Raw genomic sequence first — 21,821 nt, forward strand, 5'->3', positions numbered from 1 at the left:
TCAATAAAGAACCTACCATAGGGATAGAAAAAAAAACTTAATTTGAACCAAACTGAGGGCTATAGTTGGGAAGGCAGCCTCTCAGAGAGCTCTGAGGAATTGCTCTGCTGAAGCATGGTTTCCAGCATCCTTTTACACCTCATCCAAACAAAACTCACTCATCAACATGACAGGGTGAATTCCTTCAAGATTTCAAGAGAGACAGAATTAGTACATAGACAGCGAGACAGCAGGACCCTGGTGTCTGGGAAGGGAACCTTATCTTGGAGGGAGTGTTAACATGGATGCCATGAAAAGGGAGTTACTCATTCTTATCTTCCAAACAGACTCTCTTTACCGCAATGGTTAAAGCAGATGAGCTGTGAGAGCTGGACAGGCTGTCTTAGCTCACACACAGTTCAAGATGAACCATAAGAAAAAAAGGACTTCATACCTCAGTATGTGAATATTTCTCCATCACAAGCAGACAAAAATCTATATGATCCAGCCATTCTTCTTCTGAAAGAGAAAGTGTTAGTCACTCACTCGTGTCTGACTCTTTGCAATCCCATGGACTATAGCCCACCAGGCTCCTCTGTCCCTGGAATTCTCCAGGCAAGAATACTAGAGAAGGTAGCCATTCCCTTCTCTGGGGAATCTTCCTGACCCAAGGAACGAACCTGGGTATTCCCACATTGCAGGCAGATTCTTTACTGTCTGAGCACCAGGGAAGCTCACTCTACTTCCAAGGCAATACCAAAAGAATTGAAAGCACACTCTAGAAGAGATATTTGAACACTCATTTTCATAGCAGCATTATTCACAAAACCAAAACATGAAAGCAACCCAAGTGCCCACTGACCAACATATGAATAAGACAATGTGGTAGGTACAAATAATGGAGTGTTATTTATCATTAAAAAGGGAGGGAATTCCAACGCATGCTACAACATGAAAGAACTTGGTGGACATTTTACTAAGCTAAATTAACCTGACAGGAAATGACAAATATTCTGATTCAACTTAAATGAAGTATCTGGAGTGTCTATTCATAGACACAGAGAGGAGGAGGGTAATTGCCAGGAATTGGGAAAGGAGAAAGGGGGAATTGTTGTTGAATGGGAACAGAGTTGAACTTTTGCGAGATGAAAACAGCCCTGGAGTTTGGTTGCACCAAATGCGAATGTACTTAACACGACACAAAATGCAAATATATTTAACACGACTAGACACGTAAAAATGGTTAAAACGGTCAATTTTATGTTATAGGTATTTTGCCACAGTAAAAAAAGACCTCTCAGAACCTCCTCCTGAGGGTAACCACATAAGTGTCAAGAGCTGATAGCAACACTGCTCCCCGCCCGCCCGGCCCCATCCCCACCCCAACAACACAGAGGTGAGGACTGTCTTCTGTGCTCAGGACTCCCCACTTCGGTTCTTGGAAATGTCTCAGCTCCAGCCCTGCATGACTTACCCTCAGCCTCCCTGACTGACCCAGTGCTCCAGGCTCTGCTCCAAGGATCCAGTAAGTCTCAGGTCACCCTCTTCTGTAGGAGACTGGGCGCTGAGTTCACATCCTCCCAAAGAGACCTCTGCAACCTTAGAGTGCAGGGGAGTCAGCCTGGCTTCAGCCTGAGGGTGGAGAGACCCATTTTCTAGATGAAAGCAGAAGGAAATGAGAACTCAGTTTGTGTGTCTGTGTGTGTGTGTGTGAAGAGGTGATGTGGGGGAGATTGCATTAGTGTCTGGAGTCTCTAGATGTGTTTGTTGAGTGGTGTTCAAACAATAAACATTACACTTACGTAGAGTTTATGATATGTGGACCTCTGGATTCAGTCTCCTCTACACTGTGGGATCTCCGTATTTTCTGGTCCTTCATCTGGGACTTGAACATTTGCAGTTTCCTTGGGAAGACTGTGGTGAGTTATATTAAATCAGACGAGCTAATGTGTGTGTGTGTATGCTTAGTCACTCAGTCGTGTCCAGCTCTTTGCAACCCCATGCACTGGAGTCTGCCAGGCTACTCTGTCCATGGGGATTCTTCAGGCCAGAATATTGGAGTGGGTTGCCATTACATCCTCCAGGGGATCTTCCCAACCCAGGGATTAAACCCAGGTCTCCCGCATTGCAGGCAGATTCTTTACTGTCTGAGCCACTAGAGAAGACCAAGAATACTGGAGTGGGTAGCCTATCCCTCTGCCAGGAGATCTTCCTGACCCAGAAGTTGAACTGGGATCTCCTGCATTTTAGGCAGATTCTTTATCAGCTGAGCTATCAGGGGAGCCCATGAGCTAGTAAGTAGTACTGTAGGTCGATTTGAACCAGGAGAGCTGGTTGAATTCAATACAAAAATCACTATCTTCATCCATTCAACTCATACCAAGTAAGCATCTACTGAGCCAAGTTCTGTGTTTGTGGCTTTTGCTTCTGTGGGGCAGAAACCTTTTCTTTCCAGGCTCTTTGCCAAGTGTAATAATCAAGTTGACATAAGTCAGATGAACAAGTTTAATTTGCTATGTATTGGAACCCAATAAAAACTCTAAGGCACAAAGACAGTCAGGCAGTGGAGGCTTATAAACTTCACTGAGTGAAGGAAGAAGTATAGGCAGGAACCCAGGGCTTCAAACAAGAGGAAGAGAACCCACAGGAAAGATGGGAAGAGCCAACACTTGGTGAACAAATGTTTGCTATTCCATGCAGGCAAGTCTTTCTGAGATAAAAATGTATCTCTGGTAATAGCTCTCCTCTAGGCATAGGCCCCTAAACTATGTTGTTGAGCAGTTAAGGGGAGTGGCAAGGAGTTTGGGTCTGCTGGGTCTTCATTGCCTTCAGCTCAAAACTATCCATATTCCAAAGGGGCACAATTTGGGGGAGATGCAATCCACTCCACCTTTCCACTAACTGTTAAAAAGTAATTAAAAATTAATGACTGTGTGGCACCCTTGTTGCTGCATGTAGGCTTTCTCCAATTGTGGCAAGCAGAACTACTCTCTAGTTTTGGTGCGCAGGCTTCTCATTGCAGTGACTTCTCCTGTTGCAGAGGATGGGCTCAAGGCACAGAGGCTCAGTAGTTGAGGCTCGCAGGGTCCAGAGCACAGGCTCAGTAGTCATGGAGCACTGGTTTAGTTGCCCCTCGGCATGTGGAATCTTCCTGGGCCAGGGATTGGACCCATGTCCCCTGTGTTGGCAGGTAGCTTCTTAAACACTGTGCCACCAGGGAAGTCCCTTCCAGTAACTTTGAAACATGTTAAAAGGCTTCTTTATGTTTGACGAAACCAACGCTCAGAAATGGACAACTTACCCCAAATGTCCTTTCACCATCTGCCCCCCTCACTCCATTGCTCCATGGAATTGGACTCCCGGGGCCAAGGGCCAATGGGCATTCTTCATGGCTTGGTGTCTACCTTTCTCAGCAGATCACAGCTCCTCAACTCCACCTAGGATGCGGTGTCAGGATCCCCGTCAGTGTGGTCAGAAGCTGATCCGCAGGCAGCCACTGAAGCCCAGGAAAGAGCCTGTGATTTTTTTGTCTCGTCATCTGAACATCTTCCACCTGGTGGTCTTGGGTGTGGGCAGCACCCTGGGGGTTGGTGTGTACATTGTGGTTGGAGAGGTGGCCCTGTTCGTCGCTGGACCAGCGATCATTGTCTCCTTCTTGGTGGCCGCCCTGTCTTCTGTGTTGTCTGGGCTCTGCTATGCCGAGTTTGGGACACGGATAAAGTGGACCAGTTCTGCATATCGTTATAGCTACATCAGCTTGGGAGAACTGTGGGCTTTCATCGCTGGCTGGAACCTCATACTGTCCTATGTCTTCGGTGAGATGATGGATGAAGAGGGTGTGGGGTTGAAGACTGGAAAACTAGGAGTGGGATTTGGTCTTCAGTCATTCATGAGCATTTTGTCATCCACTTTGTGAGACGAGGAGAGTAATAGTGTCAGGAAAACTCCACAGCTTCGTCCTACTCAGCTCTCCCCTAGTTTCCTTAAATGATGGACCAAGAACCCAGAGGAAAGGGAACCGTGGGGAGTGGGTGAGAGGGAGGCATGGCCCACAGGCTCATCCCCTCACCATACTGAAGTCTCTGCTCTGCTTTTGCCTTCATGGAATTTCCATTAGCACTGGATTTAAAATTTTAATCCTTATCTCCCAGACCTCTTGTTCCCTCTTCCCTGTTTTCTTGCATAACATTGATCTCCCACTAAAATACTTAATAACTGACCTATTTTGTGAATCATCTGGGCTACCCTCCCCACTTCATAAAAAGAAATTGTTTGACATTTGACATTTTGCAATTTTCCTCCCTAAATACATCCCATGGTGCATAGAGGATTTAATTCATGTTTGTCACTGAATGTTTCTTCTCCTGCTGCAGCCACTGCAAGTGTGTCCAAGGCCTGGAGCTACACCTTTGATGGCCTGATCGGGAACCACATCTCTCAGGCATTACAGAGAGCCTTCTCTCAGTACATGCCTGACTACCTGGCCCGGTACCCAGACTTTATTGCCCTGGCTGTGGTGCTGCTGCTCACAGGTGAGACAGGGGTCAGAATTAGGATGGGAAGAGAGGGGTGTGGTGGAGGAGCTGAAAGGCTTGGGGTGGCAGAATCGTGGGGGATTCAGTTCAGTTCAGCCACTCAGTCATGTCTGACTCTTTGCGACCCCATGAATCGCTGCACGCCAGGCCTCCCTGTCCATCACCAACTCCCGGAGTCCACCCAAAACCATGTCCATTGAGTCGGTGATGCCATCCAGCCATCTTATCCTCTGTCATCCCCTTCTCCTCCTGCCCCCAATCCCTCCTAGTCTTTTCCAATGAGTCAACTCTTCGCATGAGGTGGCCAAAGTATTGGAGTTTCAGCTTCAGCATCAGTCCTTCCAATGAACACCCAGGACTGATCTCCTTTAGAATGGACTGGTTGGATGTCCCTGCAGTCCAAGGGACTCTCAAGAGTCTTCTCCAACACCACAGTTCAAAAGCATCAATTCTTCAGCGTTCAGCTTTATTCACAGTCCAACTCTCACATCCATACATGACCACTGGAAAAACCATAGCCTTGACTAAACGGACCTTTGTTGGCAAAGTAATGTCTCTGCTTTTTAATATGCTAGATTAGGACTTGGAATAAAGGTCTGGGATATGGCTTCCCTGGTGGCTCAGTGGTAAAAAACCTACTTGCCAATGTAGGAGACATAGTTTCAACCCCTGGGTCAGGAGGATCCCCTGGAGGAGGAAATGGCAACCCACTCCAGTATTCTTGCTGGGAAAATCCATGGACAGAGGAGCCTGCTGGGCTGCAGTCCATGGGGTTACAAAGGGTTGGACACAACTGAGCAACTGAGCACATATGCATAATCCATCCACCAAGAAGGGTCTGGGGTATGAGAGACAGGAAGGCAAGACATAGACTGTTGTTTCCCACTCTTGGCACTACTGACCTTCTAGACTGGAACAGCCTTCAGTATTGGGGGCTGTCCTGTCCATTATTGGTTTTTGTTTTTTTTTTTTTTCAGTTTCTAAGTCAGGTCCAACTCTTTATGATGCCATGGACTACAGGCTTCCCTGTCCTTCACTATCTCCCGAAGTTTACTCAAACTCATGTCCATTGAGTCAGTGATGCCATCCAACCATCTCATCCTCTGTTGCCCTCTTCTCCTTTTGCCCTCAATCTTTCCTAGCATCAGAATCTTTTCCAATGAGTAGGCTCTTCGCATTGTCATATTTTCTTAATTTTATCATTGACAGATATGTAGCATTCCTGAACTTTCCTCACTAAATACCATGCCTATCTAGATACTATGCCTACCTCCCAAGTAGTGACAATGATAATCAGAATGTCTCCAGACATTGGCAAACATCTCTAGGCACAAAATCAACCCCCATTGAGAATCATTCACTTTGATGTGTTTCTTCCTCTGTATTGAGACCAAAGATGTGTTTTTAATTGGGAAATAATTCACATAGCATAAAATTAACCATTTTAGTATCTTTCTTCAGTTTTATTGAGATGTAATTGACATGCAACATTGTATAAGTTTAAGGTGTTAGGTGTATATATTGTGAGATGGTTGCCACAATAAAAAAAATTAACCTTCTGAAAGTATACAATACCGTGGATCTAAGCACATTCAAAACGTTGTACAATCATTGCCTCCATGTAGTTCCAAACATGTCCATCACAACAAAGGAAACCCTGCACCCACTGAGCAGTCACTGTCCATCCATGTGTCCCAATCCCACAACCCCCAGCCCCTGGTAAACACCGGTCTGTTTCCTGTCTCTACGGATTTTGTTATGTTGGACATCTCATATTCCATTTTCCCCACAGGGGCACTTGTTCTGGGAGCTCGTGAGTCACTTCTGGTTACCAGAGTGTTCACAGGCATCAACGTCTTGGTTCTCATCTTCATCATCCTCTCTGGCTTCTTCAAGGGAGACCTGCACAACTGGAAGCTCACAGAACAGGACCACACATCCATCACACCTGGATCGGGTGGCATTTCTAGGTTAGGGTGGTGCCCTTGACCTTAGTAATGCATGGGCTGAAGGGTGCAAAGTTGGGACTAAGAGACTAGGGCTGATGGATCCAAATGTTGGGAGTCTGGAGCCCAGGACTTGTGGTATTAACTGAGGATTCCAGTAGAAATGGTTGAACACACCTCACCCATGTTCTTCCTCATTCCTTCTCTCACCATAGCTTGGGTCCTCTGGGTTTTGGAGGATTTGTGCCATTTGGCCTTGATGGAATTCTCCGTGGAGCAGCGATATGTTTCTATGCACTTGTTGGTTTTGATGCCATTGTCACTAAAGGTAACATGGTCATTGTGTGTCCCATCAGGGGTTTGGGACAGATTGGGCTGCCCCTTGGGCACAGGGGTGGGTAGAAGGTTAGGCTTATTTTCATGGTACAAGAAGGAGAGGGATTTTGTGCTTTCATCCCAGTATGCTTTCCTGACATGGTACCTCCATCACTGTTGCAGAGGAAGAAGCCCTAAACCCTCGTCGTTCCATCCCCTGGAGCATCTTGATCACGATCTTCATCTGCTTTCTGGCATACTCTGGAGTCTCAGCCGCGCTCACCCTCATGGTGCCCTACTACCTGATTCACCCTGAAAGCCCCTTGCCACAGGCTTTTCTCTACATTGGCTGGGACATTGCCAGATATGTTGTGGCTGTTACCACCCTCTGTGCTCTTACATCCAGGTCAGTATCATGGTTTTCTCCCCATCTACGGTCAGATGCTCAGGTTGCCAGCACTTTGAGATTGAGAGACAAGAGATAAAGACACCTTACACCTGTAGACCAGGGAGCAGATGCCCCAGTCTGTCCTCATGTTCCTATTTTTCCTTCCAGGCTCCAGAGCATCTTCTTCCCCATACCCCAGGTGATCAGGGATATGGCAAGTGATGGACTCCTTTTCCGGGGACTTGCCAGTGTCTTTGCTCATACAAGAACCCCCATCGTGGCCATCATGTCTTCTGGAAATATTGCAGGTGGATAACAAAACCCACTCCTTCTTTGATCAACTTCCTTAGCTTGAGTATTTCCTCCAGTTTCTCCCTCTCTCCACCATCTTGTTTTGCCTTCATTCTAGGGCTCTTGGCATTGCTCTTCAAGTTCAGTGACCTTGTGGACCTCATGTCAATTGTGAATCTGCTTGTTTACTCCCTGGTGTCTTTCTCTGTGCTTGTCCTCAGGTGAGACTCCACTGCATCTTGACTGGGGTCTTGGACTCGTGGGGACTGATGGGGAAGTCATCATCTTCTGCCTTCATAAATTGAAGTGAATGAAAGTCACTCAGTCATGTCTGACTTTTTGCGACCCCATGGACTATACAGCCCATGGAATTCTCCAGACCAGAATACTGGAGTGGGGAGCCTTTCCCTTCTCCAGGGATCTTCCCAACCCAGGAATCAAACCCAGACCTCCAACATTGAAAACACCTTATAAATGTCTTCTTCTAAACCTGTCTTCATGCCACCTTCTAAATGTCCTTCTATGCTTAAGGCAAGAGAGAGGTGGAACAGGCTGCCTAATGTTGGATGAGTAGGGGCTGCTATTAACACTGCCTTAATATCTCTAATTCAGGTACCAACCAGAACAGACTTTAAGCAAGAAGGAGGAAATTGATATTTCAAAACCTGAAGCAAGTCCTTCAGAACCTGTACCTGAAGCAAGAACCTCAAGGATTCTGAAGACTCTGTGGTTCCCTACCAGCACCATCCCCACTCTGAAATCTGGCCAGATTGTCTATGGATGTACCTCCCTGCTTGGTGAGCAGTGGAATTTCTCTTTGGTCATATTCTGAGAGTGACAGGAGGTGGTGGGAGTGTGCGTCTTGTCAGTTGAGGAGTCTTGGAGATACAATGGCCCTTTGGGAGGTGGGCAGCCTGGGGGTGGTGGGATGACCCAAGGTCCTGACGTCTTTGGCTTCTTGAGTCCAGCCTGTTCTCCTCCACCTTGACCCTTGCAGTTCTCCTGCTGACCATCCTGAGTGTGATCCTGGCCCAGTGGCCCAGCCAGGTGTTCTCTGGAGACCCTGGGCTCACAACAGTGGCTGTGCTGCTGCTGCTGCTCATCACTGGGGTCACGGTCATCATCTGGAGGCAGCCCAAGGACCCAGCTCCTGAGTACTTCAAGGTAGGTGACTTTATGTGCCTAAACTGTTCACCTTGAATGAATGAAGTCTGCAGGCTTTGAAGTCTAAATATCCTTTGCTGGCCCAAACAATATAAGTTGCTAAAACAAACAGACCATTCCCTGACCCACACTCAGTGCTTTACATACACAATCTCCATAGGCACTGAATGCACAGCCTGAAAAGGACTGGAGTCTTCCCACCCATGTAGGGTAGGGTTTCCCTTTCAGACGTCTAGGGTGTGTTCAGAAATTAACTGACTGCCCACAGGTCCCTGCTCTGCCTGTCCTCCCACTGGTGAGCATCTTTGTGAACATTTACCTAATGATGCTGATGACCCCGAGGACTTGGACCCAATTTGGCATCTGGAATGCCATTGGTAAGTGGCTTTCTGGGATAAAGAGGCCTCTTGGGTGACTGAACCCAATCCTGTTCCTACCACCTCTCCCCTAAACTGTGTCAGATGCCATGATAGGAGCCCATTTTGCATTTGTAAGTGAGAAAAAGCCGTACTTTCCCTTCTCATTGTCTCATTTCTCTACTAGGATTTCTCATATACTTTGGATATGGGATCCGACACAGCCTGGCAGGGAAAAATCATCAACAGCCACCAGCCTCCACCTCCCAGACTTGACAAAAACATCCCTGATGCTGAGCCATCTTAACCACAGGAAGTAGATGCTGTATGGACTCCCTCCATGCACTGGAGGATCTTCTGTTTCAAGGGGCACCATGAGCCTCTTTGGACTGTGAAGGTGGATGCACTTAGAGCCCTGTATTTTATTGTTCGTGGACACAGTGACTGTAACATTGCATAATTTTAAATAAACTTTTTAAAATTTTGTCAAGTGCAGCAAGATGAATTTTCACAAAAAACTACAATGTAAGCAGCAATTAGAAGAAGAAATAAAACACTCACCTGCATGCAAGAAGCTCCCCCACCTGCCTCTTTCCAGTAAAAACACCAGGGACTCCCATATGGGAAGGAAATTCAGGTAACAGTATATGTGTCCCGTATTGCACTTGAAATATTAGGACACAAATATATTGGAAGTAAAACGAAAAGAATAGATACATTGTGCAAACAGTAACACGAGAAAGCTAGCATAGCTGCATAAATATCAGAAAAAGCTGACCTTAAGGAAAAGAGAGTGATAACAGATAAAGTGAATCCTTTCATGATGACAAAGGGATATGCTCATTCATGCATTTCCTCTGGCGTTATTGAGATATAGTGTCAATAATGAAAAATAATCATTTTTCTTGACTTTTCTGTCTCAGACTCTTAAAGCTGCACAGTAGAGTTAATTAGGAAAATTCTTAACTGGGGAAAAAATCTGCACTGACAGAGGTGGGTCAAGGGTTTGTTGATAAATGTTGGGTGGAACTGAAAAATAGGAAGTGAAACTGAAAAGACAAGTTTAAGCTGTTGCAGGACAGAATGCTTGAAATGGAGATTATGAACAATGAAGACAGTGGTTATAATGAAGTAGAGGATTGGTTGTGGGACTGAGCAACTGAAATAGAGTGAAGGAGGGATGAAAGTCAGGAAACTGAGTAGCAGGCTTCCCTGGTAGCTCAATGGTAAAGAATCTGCCTGCCAATGCAGGAGACACAGGTTTGATCCCCGATCTGGCAAGATCCCACATGCCATGGAGCAACTAAGCCCCTGGGCTACAACTACTGAGCCTGTGCTCTATTGCCCATGAGTTGCGACTAGTGAAGCCCGCATGCCCTAGAACCTGAGTTCTGAAAGAAGAAAAACCACCACAATGAGAAGCCTGTGCACTGCAGCTACAGAAAAGGCTCAGAACAGTCATAAATAAACAAATAAAATTATTTTTTTTTAAGAAATGGAGTAGAAAACTCATGAGATGATATAAAACTAGATGGAAGATGGGACTTCGCCAGTGGTCCAGCAGTTAAGAACTACCTGTCAATGCAGGAGACACAGATTCGATCCCTGGTCCATGAACATCCCACTTGCCATGGGGCAACTAAGCCTGTGCCACAACTACTGAGCCTGTGCTCTAGAACCTGGGAGCCATAACTCCTGAAGCCTGCATTCCCTGGAGCCCATGTTCTGCAGCAGAAGAAACCACTGCAATGAGGAGCCTGTGCACCACAACTAGAGAGGAGCCCCTGCTCATCACAACTACAGAAAAGCCCACGCAGCGACAAAGACCCAGAACAGCCAATAATAAATAAATAAAATAATAATTTTAAAAAAGAAACTGAGTAGCAAGTTATGAGATGAATTAAAACTAGATGGAACAGGGGACTTCCCCAGTGGTCCAGTGGTTAAGAATCCACCCTCCAATACAGAAGACATGAGTTTGGTTCCTGGTCAGGGAACTAAGATCCCGTATGCCAGGGGGTGACTGAGCCTGCCCACCCCAGCTAGAGAGAAGCCTGCCTGCTGCAGGGAGAGTCTTCACGCCACAATGAAGGACCCCAGGTGCCACAGCTGAGACCTGGAGCAGCCAAATAAGAAAAATAGTAAGTATAGTTTTAAAATAGATGGAGGAGGTTGAACAGAAGTAGGAAAGTCACCAAATTGAGAGCCGTGATGAAATTAAAGGCGTAGGATCCAAGTAACAGAGACTGAAACTGTTGGTAAAACTTTGATGGAAGAGGTTGACCTCACCTGATTATCATCCTTCCCTTACTTCCGGGACAACCGGATATCCTGTGCTACTCCATGTGCTGTGATAGGCAAGACTCGATGAAAAGTTGAATCACAATGTAGTCAAGCCTCCAGATCAACCACCAGCTCATAGTGGACAGGAGGGATAGATTCACATTTCAACGGAAAGCACCATTAACTGAAATGGGAATGTGGATTATTCTCCAGGAAAGAAAATGGTGCATTTTCATAACTATTGAATGGTATGGGGGATTCCCTGGTGGTCTGGTCATTAGGGCTCCATGCTTCCACTGCAAGGATTGTGGGTTCTGTCCATTATGGGTGAACTAAGATCCCACAAGCTGCACAGCACAACAAACAAAATAAAATAAGTGATATGACCCAAACTGGAGATTCATTCATTAATCAAATACTATCACCCACACAGGCATACTTTGGAAATATCTCTGGTTGAGTCCAGACAACCCAATAAAAAGAACTGGCAATAAACGGAGTCATATACAAATTTTTTAGTTTCCCTGTGCATGTAAAAGTTATGTCATACTACACTTTACTCAGCGTGCAACAGCATTCTGTAAAAAAATAATGTACATACCTTATTATGTACATTAAATACCTAAAATATTTTTTTAAATGTGGTAAACATTAACTTCAGTGGCCACAAATCTTCAATTTGTCAAAAAGAAAGAAAGAAAAAAAAAAAGAACCATTATCTGGAAAGCACACACACAAAAAAGTTATGTCTGTACTTGTGATTGTATCTGTACATAGTAAGATAAAAGTTATGTCTGTACTTGTGATTGTGTCTGTACATAGTAAGATATGTATATATGTAAAATCAACATGCATAAAATATGTATCTGTCTAGGATATGGAGAAGGCACTGGCGACCCACTCCAGTACTCTTGCCTGGAAAATCCCATGGACAGAGGAGCCTGGTAGGCTGCAGTCCATGAGGTCGCTAAGAGTCGGGCACGACTGAGCGACTTCACTTTCACTTTTCCCTTTCATGCACTGGAGAAGGAAATGGCAACCCACTCCAGTGTTCTTGCCTGGAGAATCCCAGGGACAGGAGCCTCGTGGGCTGCCATCTATGGGGTCGCAGAGTCGGACACGACTGAAGCGACTTAGCAGCATCTAGGATATATGTATTAAATATATATTTTTTATTGTTCTCTGTTTCTATGAAATTCACTACATGTAGGTGTCTTGTATTTGTATTTGCTAAATCTCTTACCTCTTGGTTTCTGTGTATACTCCCTGCATTCTAATCCTCTTCTTATGAAGACATCAGTCATACTGAGTTAGGATCCACTCTAGTGACCTCGTTTAAGTTTAATGACGTCTTTCAGGCCCAATGACTAATACAGTCACATTCTGTGGTTCCTGGGGATTAGGACTTCAACATGTGAATTTGAGAGCAGGGATATGGATTCAGCCCATCACACTTTTGATACTGTTTTCTTCCCAGCAGCCAAAATAGTGTCTGGAATACAGAAAGTGTTCAACTATATTTGATGAGATATATGATAAAAGAATCACATGTACATATAATATTTTATGTGCCCCCAAAAAGAGAAAATTTTATTTAGAAGTTGTTATCAAGGGGAATGCATGATATTCGTTTGGGAAAAAAATATTTGTGAAACTAATTGAAAAGGAAAATGAGAGTTTAAAGCTAGGTCTAATCTATGAGCTATGGTCTTTCCAGTAAATCATGTACGAATGTGAGAGTTGGACCATTAAAGAAGGCTGAGCACCGAAGAATTGATGCTTTCAAATTGTGGTGCTGGAGAAGATTCTTGAGAGTCCTTTGAACTGCAAGGAGATCAAACCAGTTCATCCTTAAGGAAATTAGTACTGAATACTCATTGGAAGGACTGATGCTGAAGCTGAAACTCCAATACTCTGGCCACTTGATGCGAAGAACTGAATCCTTGGAAAAGACCCTGATGCTGGGAAAGATTGAAGACAGGAGGAGAAGGGGATGACAGAGGATGAGATGGTTGGATGGCATCACTGACTCGATGGACATGAGTTTTAGCAAGCTCCAGGAGATCGTGAAGGACAGGGAAGTCTGGCATGCTGCAGTCCATAGGGTGGCAAAGAGTCAGACACAACTGAGCACGCATGCAACACAACACATAATGAAAGAATCCCATGTACATAAAAAGCTCTTACTTACAGATCAACAGATCAAAAGAAAATGTTGATCTTACAGATCAACATTAAAAAGCTTCTCTATTCAGTTCAGTTCAGTTGCTCAGTCGTTCCGACTCTTTGCGACCGCATGAATTGCAGCACGCCAGGCCTCCCTGTCCATCACCAACTCCTGGAGTTCACTCAAACTCACGTCCCTCGAGTCAGTGATACCATCCTGCTATCTAATCCTCTGTCATCCCCTTCTCCTCCTTTCCGCAATCCCTCTCAGCATCAGAGTCTTTTCCAATGAGTCAACTCTTTGAATGAGGTGGTGTTGGGAGACGCGTTAGGCATTACTGACAAAATGAAGGCACGGTCCCCAGCCCCCTTCCTCATTCCGCAGGCACAGATCCCAGGATGAAGGAGTTAGGCCTTGTAATTCTGACTTGTCTTTTCCTCTCCTCGGCTGAGTTGACTGAAAAGGAATATTAAGGTGCTTATTGGTCTTGAGAGGAGCATGAGAAGGCACAAAGCCTTCTGAAGCATTGCTCAGAAAATAATTCATAAAGTTAATCATTGACATTTGTTCAAGGACTTTTACAAAAGAGTGTTCCAGGATGAGCACATAGGCCGTAGCTTGAGGCCATGGGAGGGATTGATATCTGAAGCCTATTTGTGAGGAGAAAGTTTATGGCAAAGGAGTTTACTGAATTTAGGGCTTAGAAATAATTAAAATAGTTAGAAGTTAAAGATTTAAGGAATATTGTAAAGTTAGCATATTTTACTATAGCTTATAGAAGTTAGGAATTTTTAGAGACACTATAGCTAGAAGCCTTTTTAAGAGATAGTGAGTTCAGGACGTTAGGGGCAAACAGGATTTAGGAAGATAAGTAGTAAACTGAGGAATGTAGCATGAGTTACAATGTAATCACAAGTTAACTATAGGACACATTAGAGGAGGTAGATAATAGATGATAAGGCTGATTCCGAGAGAATCACTGAAGCAGGAACTCTGTTTGAAGAGCAACAGTGATTTATGGAGATAATAAATCTGGGAGAGGGGGAACTGAAAATGTCAAACCTCTGGCCTAATGCTTTTGTAAACGTATAAAAGAGAATCTTAAACTTGGAATAAACAGGCAGTCCATAGAAAACTGAGAGGCTGTTTCATTGGCCGACACCGTCCATCTCTTCAGGTTGAATCCCTGGTTGCTGGAGTTATACTCTGGCAAGGTAGCCAAAGTACTGGAGTTTCAGCTTTAGCACCATTCCTTCCAAAGAACACCCAGGGCTGATCTCCTTCAGAATGGACTGATTGGATCTCCTTGCAGTCCAAGGGACTCTCAAGAGTCTTCTCCAACACCACAGTTCAAAAGCATCAATTCTTCGGCGCTCAGCCTTCTTCACAATCCAACTCTCACATCCATACATGACCACAGGAAAAACCATAGCCTTGACTAGACGAACCTTTGTTGGCAAAGTAATGTCTCTGCTTTTGAATATGCTATCTAGGTTGGTCATAACTTTCCTTCCAAGGAGTAAGCGTCTTTTAATTTCATGGCTGCAATCACCATCTGCAGTGATTTTGGAGCCCCCCCAAAACAAAGTCTGACACTGTTTCCACTGTTTCCCCATCTATTTCCCATGAAGTGATGGGATCAGATGCCATGATCTTAGTTTTCTGAATGTTGAGCTTTAAGCCAACTTTTTCACTCTCCACTTTCACTTTCATCAAGAGGCCTTTTAGCTCCTCTTCACTTTCTGCCATAAGGGTGGTGTCATCTGCATATCTGAGGTTATTGATATTTCTCCAAGCAATCTTGATTCCAGCTTGTGCTTCTTCCAGCACAGCATTTCTCATGATGTTCTTTGCATATAAGTTAAATAAGCAGGGTGACAATATACAACCTTGACGTACTCCTTTTCCTATTTGGAACCAGTCTGTTGTTCCATATCCAGTTCTAACTGTTGCTTCCTGATATGCATACAGGTTTCTCAAGAGGCAGATCAGGTGGTTTGGTATTCCCATCTCTTTCAGAATTTTCCACAGTTTATTGTGATCCACACAGTCAAAGGCTTTGGCATAGTCAATAAAGCAGAAATAGATGTTTTTCTGGAACTCTCTTGCTTTTTTGATGATCCAGCAGATGTTGGCAATTTGATCTCTGGTTCCTCTGCCTTTTCTAAAACCAGCTTGAACATCTGGAAGGTCATGGTTCACATATTGCTGAAGCCTGGCTTGGAGAATTTTGAGTATTACTTTGCTAGCTTGTGAGATGAGTGCAATTGTGCAGTAGTTTGAGCATTGTTTGACATTGCCTTTCTTTGGGATTGGAATGAAAACTGACCTTTTCCAGATCAACAAAAAAAAAATCCCATGTACATAAAATGCTCTTACAGATCAACATTTCTTCTGGCCAGAAGAAATGATTAGACCTTTTTTCAGGGAGGAAATACAGATGGCCAACAGGCACATAAAAACAGGCACATGCTCTGTTGAAGCATGGTTTCCAGCACAGTCTTATACCTCATCCAAACAAAGCACATACATCAACATGACAGGGTGTATTCCTTCAAGGTTTCAAAAGAGACAGACTTAGTACAGAGAGTGAGACAGCAGTTCCCTGGTGTCTGGTAAGGGAACTTTATCTCACAGGGAGTGTTAACATGGAGGCCATGAGAAGGGAGTTATTCATCCTTATCTTCAAAACAGATGCTCTTTACCTCAATGGTTAAAGCAGATGAGCTGTGAGGGTTGGAAAGGCAGTCTTAATTCACACACAGGTCAGGCTGAACCATGGATAAGCCAAAATGACTTCTCCATTCCTCAATATGTGAACATCTTCTCCATCACAAGCAGAAAAACATCTTAAAACCATGTGATCCAGCAATTCCACCTCTGAACCTATACCCAGAAGAGTTGAAAGCATACTCTGGAAGAGATATTTTTACACTCATGTTCATAACAGCATTATTCACGATAGCTAAAACGTGAAAGTAACCCAAGTGTCCATTGACTATTAAATGGATGAGCCAATGTGGTAGGTACCTGCCGGGGACCAGCCCCGGCTGATCCAGGGTATTCGAAGCGGGGACGGCGTCAGCGAGGATCAGGAAACAACTGCTTAATTAAACTTTAATTAAGGATATAAAGAGTAATAGAATGAGGATAGCTCATTGAGGAAATTCAGTGGAGAAAAGAGGCTGAAATAAGGATAGCTCAGTGAGGAAATTCAGTGGAGAAAAGAGGCTGAACAATTCAGCCAGAAGGTAAGAGAAAGAACGACGTGGTGAGACCAAGTTTCGGTGACCTAGGCCCACACTTTATTTTCCAAAGTAGTTTTTATACCTTAAATTATGCATAGAGGATAATGGGGGAAGGGGTAGAGTCATGCAGTAAGCCAGGTTTTCTTCCTGCAAACTTATCATATGCAAAAGTTTAGGTGATTTGCATCATCTTCTGGCCCGGAGGCCTTTTTCTCTAAAGGTGATTATTCTAAAGTCAGGCGCCAGCCTCCAAAAAGCATTAGATAAAGTTGCATTCCTACAGAGCAAAGGTGTGGTGAGCTATAAGAAGAAAAAGAATTAACTCAAGGGTCCCAGGTTACAAACATTAAAGCTACTACTTACACCAATTATATTAATCAATACACTGCCAGGGACACAGCAGATAAGGGATATGGAAACTTAGCAGCAAACATTGGCCCAACAAGTGAAAATCCCTCCACCAATACAATTTCTAATCAATCTTTTAACTACTCAAAAGAATCTGTGTTTAGACAGTCTAGAACATCTCCTGCCTCTCACAGTTGGGAGGCTCTGAACAATCACATGTGGCCAGAAAAACCTATTCAGGCAGGCTAGAGGATTTCCAAAGCAGTTTGTAGGTTAAACACTGTCACACCCAGGAATTATTAACTGGAGCTGTAAGCTAACTCTTTTTTCAGAGAGGTAGTGGGGGACAGCCCCCCGTAAAGTCAGAGGTGTAGGTGAAAGCAGAAAGTAGGCACACTCTAGTTTTGGGGGTAGATGCTCCAGAATTTCCAGGGAGACTCCTGAGGCTTGATCCCGCCTTTGCATATGCCAAGCCTCCTTCCTCAAGACCTTTGCCAGGGCGGAGCTCGCTCCCCACAGGTACCCATAATGGAGTGTTATTCAGCATTTAGCTCAGATGGTAAAGAATCCACCTGCCAATGCAGGAGACCTGGGTTTGATCACTGGGTATGGAAGATCTCCCTGGAGAAGGGAATGGCAACCCACTCCAGTATTCTTACCCGGAGAATCCCATGGACAGACTATGGGGTTTCAAAGAGACGGACATGACTGAGTGACTAACACACATAAACACACAAGAACTTCCCTAGTGGCACAATGGATAAGAATCCTCTTGCCAGTGCAGGGGACACAGGTCTCATCCCTGGTCCAGGAAAATTCCTCATGCTGTGGGGCAATCTCAGGCCACGAGCTGCAACCACTGAAGCCCATGCACCACAACAAGAGAAGCCGCTGAATTGAAACGTCCATGACTGCAACTAGAGCGTAGATCCACTCACGGCAACTAGAGAAAGCCCACGTGCAGAGCGAAGACCTAACAACCCCAAAAAGAAATCAGTTATTTTTTTAAAATAGTATAAATATGCAGAAATCTAGTAGACATTGTACTAAATAAAATAAGCCTGACAGGAAAGAACAGATATTGAATGATTCCACTTAAATGAAGTACCTATAGTGGTCAGATTCATAGAGGCAGAAAGAGGAATGGTGATTGCCAGGAACTGGGAGAGGAGAAAGGGGGAATTGTTTAATGGAAATGGAGTTTCAGTTTTGCCAGACGAAAAAAGCTCTGGAGTTTGGTTATACAAAGTGTGAATGTACTTAACATGACTGAACTGTACTCTTAAAATAATTAAAATAGTAAATAATACGCTATGGGTACTTAACCACAATTAAAAAAACAAAAAACAAACAAACAAAAATACTCTCAGAACCACCTCCTGAGGGTAACCACATAAGTGTCAAGAGCTGATAGCAACACTCTTCCCCACCCACTCAACCCCATCCGCACCCCACATCCCAGGGGTGAGGACTGTCTTCTGTGCTCAGGACTCCCCGCTTCTGTTCTTGGAGATATCTCAGCTCCAGCCCTGCATGGCTTAAACTCAGCCTCCCAGACTGACCCAGTGCTCCAGACTCTGCTCCAAGGATCCAGTAAGTCTCGGGTCACCCTCTCCTGTAGGAGACTGGGCGCTGAGTTCCCATCTTCCTAAAGAGACCTCTGCAACCCCAGATTGCAGGGGGTCAGCCTGGCTCCTGACTGAGGGTGGGGAGACGCATTTTCTAGATGAAAGCTGAGAGCTGTTGTGTTTGTGTGAGAATTGGTTGGAATTTAATCAGTTCCTAGAGATTCTAAGACTTTTTTTTTTTTAATTTATTTTTAACTAGAGGATAATTTCTTTACTATGTTGTGTCAGTTTCTGCCATCTAACAACATGAATCAATCATGAGTATACTATATCCCCTCCCTCTTGAACCTCCCTCCCACCCCTCTAGGTCATCACAGAGCACCAGGTTGAGCCCCCTGTGCTGTATAGCAGGTTCGCACTGGCTACCTGTCTTACATATGGTGGTGTATATATGTCTACACTACTCTCTCAACCCGTTCCACTCTCTCCTTCCTCTGCTGTGTCCACAAGTCTGTTCTCTATGTCTGTGCCTCTATTTCTGCCCTGCAAATACATTCATTAGTACCATTTTTCTAGATTCCATATATATGTGTGTTAATATGTGACATTTGTTTTCTCTTCCTGACTTACTTCACTCTGTATAACAGGCTCTAGTTTCATCCACCTCAGTTTAAATGAACTAAGACTCACTTTTCTGACTGGTGCTCAAACAATATCAAGGATTCCCCTTGTATAGGGTTTATGGTGTGTGGACCACTGATGTCAGTCCCCTGTGTAGTGTTGATCACTGTATCTGCAGGTTTCTCCTCTATGGATGCCCAGGTGGCTGTAAGGGACTTGAGCATCCATGGATTTTGGTATCTGAGAGGAGGGCTATATGGTGATTTATATTAAATTAAGTCACCATTGGGTTTGTTAACCCGATGTGAAGCTGGCTCTTTTATTATTGGCAGTAATTTAAAAATATGGTGGTAAATTACATATGTTATAAAATTTGCCATCTTAACCGTTTCTAAGTGTACAGTTCAGTAATGTTAACTATATTTACATTATCATGCAATCAGCCATCAGGACTCTTCTCATCTTATAAAACTAAAATTGTTTTATATTCATCATATTTGAACAAGAGGAAACAGAGGTCCAGAGAAGTAAATGACTTCTCCAAAGACACAGAGATGATGGTGAAGCCAAGATTCTCATCAGAGTTTTCTGGCTGTTTGAATGCTTGTTCTTGTAGCCAAAACTCGGCCTCTCTTCACTGACGCCCAATAGATGCTTGGAGACAGAGTTCTGGGTGAAGTAGAAAAGAGAAGAGTTTACTGCTTTGCTGGGCAAAGGGAGCCACAGTGGTCTAGTGCCCTCAGTACTGTGTGTCTTGCCCTGGCCCAGGTAGTGAGGGGTCAGAGTGTTCAAGGAGCTGGCTGTGATCAGCTCATGGACACTCTTCTGATTGGTTGGTGGTGAGGAAATTGGAAGTCAGCATCATCAACCTTCTGCTTCCAAACAGTCTGGGGTCTCTGTGCTTGTGGGTAGCATACAGCCAACATCTTCCACCTGGGGAGGGTTTTAGTATCTGCAAAACACCTCAAAGGACATGACTCAGAGTATTATTGTAATCCTTGAGGAAGAACTTTGACTTTAGCAGCTAAAGTATTATTATTTTGTCTTGCCTGACTGTTTTCATTCTGCATTTTCTCACTTCTCTGATTAAATTTATTCTTTGAGGTTTTTCTACAGATAAAAGGCAGGTGGAGGACATGGATAGGGGTCTACTTTGGGAAAACCTCACAGGGTCCTGCTCAGTTACACTCTCAATCCAAAACGCTAAACTTGGACTTTGGAATATCACAGACGGAAGCCTGCAGATAGTAACTCATGGTCACTTGGTCAGCCTCGCCCTGCAGAGCCGGGTAGTGATGAGACATTCCATGCCCCAAAGGAGGGGATACAGAGTCCTGTCACTTATTTTTGCTTCTTTCCCCTCTGAATAAATATGTGCTTTTATTCAATTGCTCTCAAATATTTCATGTTTCCTGGACACTTCTCTTTCTTTTATTATTTTTATATCAGAATTCAGCTGATTTACAATGTTGTGTTAGTTTCAGGTGTACAGAAAGTGATTCAATGATACATATATCCATTCCTCATCAGATTCTTTTCCCGTCTAGGTTATCATAGAGTATTGAGTAGAGTTCCCTATGCTATACAGCAGGTCCTTGTTGATTATATATTTTATACATATATAAGTGTATGCATGTTAACCCCAATCTCCTAATTTATCCCTCCCCCCTACCTTTCCCCTTTGGTAACCACAAGCTTTTTTCTTATGTTTCTGTTCTGCAAACAAGTTCATTCATATTATTTTTCAAATTCCACATAGAAGTGATATCGTATAATATTAGTCTTTCTCTGACTTCACTTAGTATAATCACCTCACATACATATATATAGATGTGTCCGCATACATACATATTCATATATGCCTATCACATTTTATTCATCCATTCATCTGTTGATGGATACTTAGGTTGCTTCCATGCCTTGGGTATTATAAACACTGTGACTATGAACATTCAGTGCCATACAGCCAAGGTTTTATATTGTTGTTATTCAGTCAATAACTCGTGTCTGACTCTTTGCAGCTCCAAGGACTGCAGCACACCAGGCTCCCCTGTCCTCCACTATCTCCCAGAATTTGCGTAAATTCATGTTCATTGAGTTGGTGATATTATCTAACCATCTCATCCTCTGCCACCTCCTTATCCTTTCGCCTTCAATCTTTCCCAATATTTTATAATGACTATAAATGGCATGCTGCTGCTGCTAAGTCGCTTCCGTCGTGTCCGACTCTGTGCAACCCCATAGACGGCAGCCCACCAGGCTCCACCATCCCTGGGATTCTCCAGGCAAGAACACTGGAGTGGGTTGCCATTTCCTTCTCCAATGCATGAAAGGGAAAAGTGAAAGTGAAGTTGCTCAGTCGTGTCCGACTCTTTGTGACCCCATGGACTGCAGCCCACCAGGCTCCTCCATCCATGGGATTTTCCAAGCAAGAGTACTGGAGTGGGTGGCCATTGCCTTCTCCAATAAATGGCATAAGACCTTTAAAATTATGAATCCCTATGTGTTGCATCTGAAATTTAAAAATATTGTATGTTAACTATACCTCAATTAAAATAAAAATTTAAAAAACCTTCCAGGGTGTTCCCTGGTGGCCTTTTGATTAGAATTCC

General features: G+C 44.1%; 1 protein-coding gene across 1 annotated transcript; it reads left to right on the plus strand.

Annotated features, from left to right (window-relative positions):
- The first annotated feature begins 3,383 nt into the window (after positions 1 to 3,383).
- On the plus strand, positions 3,384 to 9,530 carry LOC147354566 (cationic amino acid transporter 3-like). Its single transcript, XM_086355148.1, is given in 12 exon segments — positions 3,384 to 3,794; positions 4,353 to 4,511; positions 6,307 to 6,484; positions 6,676 to 6,788; positions 6,959 to 7,181; positions 7,332 to 7,471; positions 7,573 to 7,675; positions 8,067 to 8,251; positions 8,452 to 8,618; positions 8,887 to 8,995; positions 9,162 to 9,246; positions 9,248 to 9,530. Coding segments are annotated over 12 exon segments (1,869 nt in total). The 5' UTR covers positions 3,384 to 3,421; the 3' UTR covers positions 9,282 to 9,530.
- The last annotated feature ends 12,291 nt before the right edge of the window (positions 9,531 to 21,821 follow it).

This window comes from Bos grunniens, chromosome 18 (assembly GCF_055505025.1).
Source record: "Bos grunniens cultivar Pamir isolate PY7600 chromosome 18, Bosgru_T2T1.0, whole genome shotgun sequence".
Lineage (NCBI taxonomy): Eukaryota > Metazoa > Chordata > Mammalia > Artiodactyla > Bovidae > Bos > Bos grunniens.